Source organism: Chiroxiphia lanceolata, chromosome 8 (assembly GCF_009829145.1).
Source record: "Chiroxiphia lanceolata isolate bChiLan1 chromosome 8, bChiLan1.pri, whole genome shotgun sequence".
Taxonomy (NCBI): domain Eukaryota; kingdom Metazoa; phylum Chordata; class Aves; order Passeriformes; family Pipridae; genus Chiroxiphia; species Chiroxiphia lanceolata.
In genome coordinates this window covers 25667027-25674848 of record NC_045644.1, presented here as the reverse complement: position 1 = coordinate 25674848, position 7822 = coordinate 25667027, and the positions used below count along the sequence as shown (strand labels likewise).

The following is a 7822-nucleotide window of genomic DNA, read 5'->3' as shown; positions in this document are numbered from 1 at the left end:
GACAGGACCAGACATGCCGGGGCAAGGTACCCTGGGTGAGAAGTGGGTCATTGTTTTATCTCAGGTCTGTGCCCATGCCTGAAGGTGAGTCCCCCTGAAGAGAGTTATAGGTACAGACCCTGCTTAATGAAGTGAAGAGCCTTCTCCTTTGGGGTGATTTGCCACATGGCAATATACAGTTTTCAATATTTAGCATGCAAAATCCTCTCTTCTCATATAAACAGGAGTGGTTTGCAGGCAGAAGAGTAGTCCAATACTGAACACACCTGGTTCCTGCCCCATCTCTTCTTAGCATCATGTACTAACATGACAGCAGAGATGCTGTTGACATGCAAGTCCAGGGGAAGGTACTGATACCACTGTTGTGAAAGTGCCTCCTATGTGTTGAATAAGTATATAATTTCTGTTCTGGCATTCTCTACCTCACAGCAAGGAGAGAAAGTATACAGGAACATCACAAGAGTATTGCATCCAATGACTCTGCACAGATTTTTCTTCTTTGTGAAATGTATGCTGGATAGGTGTGTTAAAAGCAACTTGTAACAAAATAAAGAAAACCAGTAGTTTACAGAAGAGCTCTACTCTGAGCAGTAGGTAGCTCTGTGATGAAAAATGATTTTTTTTTTGTTGTAGTACTTGCTCACAGGAAGTGTTCAGAGTGTATTTGACTTCAGCGTTAGAAATGTGGGTTTCCTGATAAGGGAAGGTGAATACCAGATGAAGGGGTTATAATGGAATACCCAGTATTATTAGAGCAGCCAGGATTGACAGCTCAACACCAAACACCTACCACAGCTGCCTCAGTGCAGCTTTGACAGAAGATGCCTACAGAGTGACAGGGAAACAGCTGGATGCACTGCAGGGACCAGCCTCACCTGAGACCTGTAACAGTGACCTTGCCATTCCTCGCTTGAGACCCCATGAGATAAGAGGGTGCTGGTTACCACACACTGAGATCAGCAGGGAGGATACCATGGCAAGACCCTGTGCTACCTGCCAGGTGCCCACTGACCCCAGGGAGGAACCAAATCCCAGCCTTGTTGGTTAATGGTGTGTATTATTCTTTCAGATGTCCTTTTTTCTCTTCCTCTTTAGCTCACTCTTCATGAAGTAAGACTGTTTTGCTACACACTTTTGAGCACCACTTTCTTGTCTTTTTCATGGGTAAAATTACTACTTTTCTGTCTGTGCCTTCTCATTAAGAAGGTCTTATGAGGGAGAGGTATATGTAAATAAAGAAATGAGTCTTAATGAAATTTTTTTTCAAAAAGTTTACTAAAGGAGTCATATATACAATCATAAATATAAACACCTCTTTAGCCTTTGCTCTCAGATGCAACTTCTTGTGCCTTGCAGCTATTGTCTGAAGCCATGGTTCTTTTGTGATACATGAGTGTGTCACATTCCTTCAGGTCAAGGCAGAAAAGTTACAGGCACAGCTAAAAACTACTGACAAAAGTCAGACCTAATTTTCTGGACTTCTTGTATACACATCTCCATAGACAGCTTCTTCAGGGATATCAACTTTATTAATAAAATAACGGTCTGTGGTTAAGTTTTATTTTGATTGTTTCTTTTGTTCTATAAACAAAGTAATTAAGTTAATAACATATGTATTTAGATCTAGGCATACTTAAAATATAAAAGAGCCACGTTTTAAACACAAAAAAAGGATTTACTGTAGAGTTTTCAGCATTGTAGGTCTGATATTGCTTTAACATGTAAACATGGCAGTCTCCCGAGACACATATGAAGAACACTTCCATGATTACAGTGGTCTTCTAGACAGCCATGGATCTTGAGAGTTCTAAAACCAGGCTCAATGTGCAAATGCAAAGATGAAATTAATTTTTTTTCTTTCCTCTGAGTGCAATGCTACAAGTTCATGAAGGTAGAAAACCTTCATTTGGCAAATAGAAAATTACAATTTGAAAACAACCAAGAAAAAAAAAAGAATACAACCTGCAAACAAATTATACAAAAGGAAGTCACAAAAATATTGCCCTTTAAAAGGCTACACGTGTGGTCATTTTTAAATGAAAACACTACACATTAAGTATCCAGGAAAAAACATCTGTGTTCTCTATCAGGAGCACACCTAAAATGCAAACACACCCAGTGAGCCATCCCCTGCCACCACCAATGCTGTTTCTCCCATGCTTGTCCCCTTCTCGTGTTAATGCTTTCTCCACTAAAAGCTATAAATAAGTCTGTTTTCTACAGATTTCTTAAGTTAGAGTAAGTGAATTATGACCAGAATAGAAACAAAACTCAGTGCAGTAAGGCCACAAAAGCAACACCATAGTCCCAATCCTCCTGGCAGAATTAATCCAGCACAGTCTGAACACAGAAAAATCTTCAGTATTGACGTACTTGTGAAGATCAGTCTGTGCATGCAAGTTAACATGAGGCTGCCAATAACCAAATGTGCAGGAATACTGCAAGCAGCTTAGTGACAGTTCCCCTGGGATGGGACACATTTGGCAGTTTATTCTCCTGTAGCCCTTACTTATGTGGCTTATCTTTCTTTCCCTTCCAGACAGGGCACAAAACTCAGAGCAAGCACTCCACACTTAGACCTGCAAAACCTCTAGTCACTTAGGACAACACTGCCAATTGAACAAAAAATCACATTAATTCTTCATCAGGCAAGCATGCCAGTTTCATGTGTGACTCAAATGACAGGTTGAACTCTGGCTACCAAAAGCAAAAAGGAAACTTTTTTGCTCACCTTGCTCTGCATTTTGCTCATTCTCAAACAGCGAATCTAACCCTGTTCCCAAAATTTCATTTCTCATCCCCAGCCAATGAGAGTTGTAGTCATTTACTGTCTCCAGCACCTGCTGCCCATATGATGTGGCTGGAGTGGCAAGTGTCCCTTGATACCCCCCTTCATGTTTTGGAAGTATCAAAGGAGGACTAGCATTACTAGCCTCAAGCAGAGGTGAACTGTGCCTCATCTGCTCCGGCTCAAGCTTAGGTTCCCCTTCACCATAACTGAAAGCAAAGCCCTTTGCAAAGGGAGAAGTGTTTGACTTGATACATGAATAGTTCTCAACACCCAGGCCCTGGTTAGCACTGATGTAGTTAAAGAGAGGCCTCCTGTACATGTTCTCTTTAGCTGCCAGGTACTGGTGATCTTCTATACAAGTCTGGAAAACATCCGCATCTGAGTAATAGTTTTCAGGGAAAGATTTCTTCAGGTGCGGATAGTCCTGTGCCTGCTGCACAGGGAGCGAGAACTGAGGGGGACTCCCCATGCTTTCCGCACCTAGTGGGACCCCTTTTCCCACGCAGTCCAAACCGAAGTGAGCTGGGGTCTGACCCTGAGCTCCAAAAGTGTTATCCAAGCTCCTGAAATGCATGTCGAGCCTTGAGTACGGCTGTCCCGAGTAAGACGGCGGCTGTCCGCAGAAGTTCTGGCTCCCTCCTGGCAGGCCTGGCTGCGGGCACAGGAGGCTCCGCTCCGCTCCAGGACCCTGCGGCGCCCGTGGCCGCTCCTGGCCGCCGCACCGGGCCGGCTTTGCCTTGCCCGGCCTGGGGTAGGCGGCGGCTTCGCTCTTCTTGTGGTTCAGCTGCCGGGCTCTCCTGTTCTGGAACCACACCTGCGGGACCGGCAGAGACTAAGTGCCCGGACCACCGGGAAGCCACCCCGCTGCCCGCCCGCCCGTCCTCCCGGCCCGCCCCTCTCACCTGGATCCGGGATTCGGGGATCTCAGTGAGGTCGGAGAGCTGCTCCCGCAGGGCGATGCCGGGGTATGGCTCCTTCTCGAAGGCGCGGACCAGCAGCTCCAGCTGTGCCTTGCTGAACGTGGTTCTCTTGCGCCGCCCTCCTTCTCGCCCCGCGCCGGGACCGGCGGGGCGCGCCCGGGGCTCTCCTGGGGGAGACAGCGGGGAGAGGCGGTCAGCGGGGCCGGGCGGCGGATCTCTGCCCCAACGGCCCCGGCACCGACACAGTCACCGACACAAACACAGCCACCAACACCACCACCAACACCGCTACCAAGCCCATGGCCGCCCGCCCGCCCGCTCTGCGCGCCCCAGGGCTGCTCACCGGCAGGTCCGGGGCTGGCGGGGGTCAGGCTGGCGAGCTCCATGGGGCCGACGTGTGCGGGCGGTGGGGCGCCTCTGGCCGCTCCGCGCCTTATGAGTCCTTCACCCCGGCCCTGAGCGACCCCCACCCACCCACCCCGGCCCCGCCAATGGGCCGGGGCCGCCGGGGCTCCGAGGGTGACTCAGAGCCGTCTCCCACACCTCCATTGTCATCCCATCACCAAAATACACATAATAAGGGCTCGCCCCATACAAGGAGCCAAAGCGTCTCCCAGCGAAGCCCCCGCTGCCACCACCAGCCCATCCACCTTTCTTTAATTCAAATGGAGAGTGGATAATTCAATGAAAGAACCTTTGCTTCAGCTCTCTAAGAGTGCTCTCCTTCTCTCTGTACCGTGGGCCCGGAGCTCTGCTGGAAACCCAGTACTCCTCCAGATGCAGGGAGACCTCCACACTGCCCTTCTCCCAACGGGAAACCATCCCAGCTCTTACTACACCCGAGTGACAAGTCCTTGTCTTCCCCGTTTGGTTACCCTGCTCCTATTTCCATCCATGGGACATTTCTCATCGACTTAACTGCAGTAAATAAAATGCTGGTGGCTTTACTAGACATTACATTAACACCCGCTGTTCACAATAAAGGACAAAGCCCTCCACCAGCACCCTCGGGGGTCACCCAGGGGAGATGGAGCAGGCTCCTTCCCAAGTGCATGCTGTAGAGCTCAGCACAAGGTTTTCCTTTCCTATGGCAGCTTTTTTTTTTCTCTCCAGACAGCTCTGCTCATCCAAGTCAGGTACAGAACAAGCAAGGTCTGTGCTATCAGCCCAAGGTGAAATCATGACGGACATATTAATCTACAAGAGAGTCCAGAAATATTGTTTAAGAGAGCCAAGAGTGACATAAAGGACTTACAGAGAGCAACAGTTGCAACGCTGCAAAGGATTAGATGTCAGAACAGCAGCAAATCAGTCAGTGTAATAATTTGTCAAATGAGGCCATTAATGGTTATCACTGAGGGTGTTCAAGAACAGCAACATCATTACTTCATGTGTTTTTCATCTCACCATGTCCCCATTCATTTTTCAGATTTGGGACCCGGTCCAGCTTGCTCTGAAGTTAAAGGGTACAGGGACAAAGTCTGTGAGCTGTTACATACTGTTTGCATTCTGCAGGGACCAGTGTATCCACCATCCATGCAGCCACTTCGGGTTGAGCTGCACAAGGGTTTTAACATTACCCACACCACCGCAGTGCTTCACAACAAAAAATTAATGACCTTGCAGATAGGGATGACAGCCAGCCCCTGTCAATCTAGTACTTCAGAGACTGGATTCCTTTAGCAACTCTGTCCATAAGGCAAGGTAAATGCCCTCAGAAATCACTTTACCTTAATAATATTTTCAAGCAGAAGTACATGTGAAGACAGTGAGAATTCTAGAGGGATGATAGCACCAAGTAGTCCAAAACATCTGGAAACAACAGCTTGAAGCAATTTCTCAGTACTTCTCCCCCTTCTTCTACCATAGTATCCCCATAAGCCTGAACTGTCATAGCACAGATATATCCCACAAAATTTCTTTTCTCCTCCAGAGTTCCAGGATAGTTTGGAGTTTTTCCTGTCCATATAGAAGGTAAAATTTGTATTTAAGTGAGCATTGTTATGTGAGAGAAAGGAAAAAAGTGTCAGGTGACAAAGTGGTTCAGCAGTTGTAGGTGGAGTCAAGATGTGCTACTAGTCCTTTGGCTTTATTTCACTTTTATTATTGAGAGACATATGTAGACAAAGGCTGAGACACAACAAGCAGACATAAAGCTTGGAGGCATAGTTTTTTTGACAGTCTTCTCTACAGCAAAGCCAACTTCAGCTATTGCTTCTTTTTCTGAACATGCAGAGTTCAACTCTACCTGTCTTTAAGCCTCCACATGGCTTTGCACACAGTCCTGTACATACCATCTCCAGTGTACACTTGCCTAGAAATGAGCCAAGAGCTCACAGAGCTGCCCATTGCATAAAGAAAAAAAAAAAAACAACGGTTTTCTTTTTGGCCAGCATAGTTTTTGACAAGCACCAGCATGGGATGGAGAAGCAGAGGGTAAGAGAGAATGGGGGAGCCTCGATTTGAATTGGCACAATAAAGTATGGAATTGCATATGACTTTTCCATCTCTCTGCAATTCTAGTAGAACTGTCCATGGGGTTCCTGATAAACTGGATCAAGGATACCAAGGATATTTCTAGGGTACACAGAGACTTCACTCATTCAGTCTGACCACAAGGAAAACTAGAACAAATATCTTCAGTTTTCTTTCTGGATTTTCAATTTTCACAGCAGAAAACATCATGTCATAGAAATAACTACAACACAAAGCTGCCCCTGCAGGCAGCCTGCAATACCGATCTCAAAAGAACAGGGAAATCATCTCCTCCCACTCACACATACACACCTTATAGACACAACCAGTGCAGAAGAGATAAGAAGGAGCCAGCAGAGGCTTGCACCGACTTGCACTGCTTGCTAATAGTGACTGTCCACCACTATTAGCTCGGGTTAAATAGACTAGGCTTTTGTTAACATCCTCTAGCTATGGAGAGAGCAGTTCACACTTCCCGGAGTTATTGTTTCAGGCATTCTGCCAGGCAGCCTCTTTGCACCCTTCATTTTCAAAGATTTTCTTTGCAATGCTAATTGAAAGAGATTGCGAGTTTTGTTATTAAGTGACATTCCAGGAAAGAAGATAGCAATCTTTTCCTCCCCCTCCTCTTACCCCTCTTCTGCTGAGACATATGGACTTGGCCTAACACAAGAGCTAATTTCTGCCGCAAACACTAATCCAGGCAACAACACTGACCAGCTCTTGCTGCCCGAGTTCCCTTGGCATCGTTGAGCTGCTGCATGTCAGTGATAATCAAAACAACTGTTTGTGAGCTCTCACATCTCCTCTCTAAACTCTATTGGAAAAACAGTATTCTGCCACCTATTTTTGATTCATTTCACAAATATGGGAATGGGATGAGTGTGGGGAAAGAAGCAGGAATACCCAAAGCAGCATGCTTAACAAAACCAGTATCTCTTTAGTTCATAGATTGTCTTCAGAATTCCACAAAAATCCATGGCATTTTGCTATAGATTGAAGTAGAGTCCAAGTGTGGAAACCCACTCTGTCAAAGTTCCTTTATGCCAGTTGTGGTATAAGTACATCTGCAGAGGAGTCCAAATCACATGTGGAATATACTCAAAATAGAACAGAAATGGAAGATATGCATGTAAAGTGCATTTAGGAGAGACAACATCATTGTCATACAATGACTAGTCACATTACTCTTTAAAATGCTTCTCAAAAAAAAGGGTTGCATCTATTTAATCCAGGGCATTGGGAGAACCTCACTTCTCTCCCTCCAGAGCAGCCCTTCTTGAGTGAGGAGTTGCAAAGGTGACCCCAAAATCCTGCTAGCATGAATGGGATGCCGAATTACCCAGTGCAGCATGGGCTGTCACAGGCGCCTGCCTGGGGAGTCTTAGGACAAACACCCTTTAAGAAATTCCTACATCAAACATTTTCTAGGGCAGTACAATGCTATTGATGTTGGAGCAGAACTTTCATCCTGAAGGAGGCAAGCTCTATTTCACTAGTTGGTCTTCAGACATTAACACCTCATAAAAAGGATGCTCATGCTCTGCTTATCTGCAGTGCATCTTTAATTATCTTTTGGTACACCTTTTGCAGCCCATTACTTACCACTGCTTTAATTATGGGCTTGGCAGTAAAA

General features: G+C 46.2%; 1 protein-coding gene across 1 annotated transcript; it reads right to left on the bottom strand.

The window, feature by feature from the left end:
* Nucleotides 1-1510: 1510 nt before the first annotated feature.
* LOC116790534 (diencephalon/mesencephalon homeobox protein 1-B-like) lies at nt 1511-3957 on the bottom strand (the record flags this gene model as incomplete). The annotated part of the gene is made up of 2 exons (XM_032695593.1): nt 1511-3605; nt 3694-3957. Coding segments are annotated over 2 exons (1206 nt in total), but the record flags the coding sequence as incomplete, so codon positions are not given.
* Nucleotides 3958-7822: the final 3865 nt, after the last annotated feature.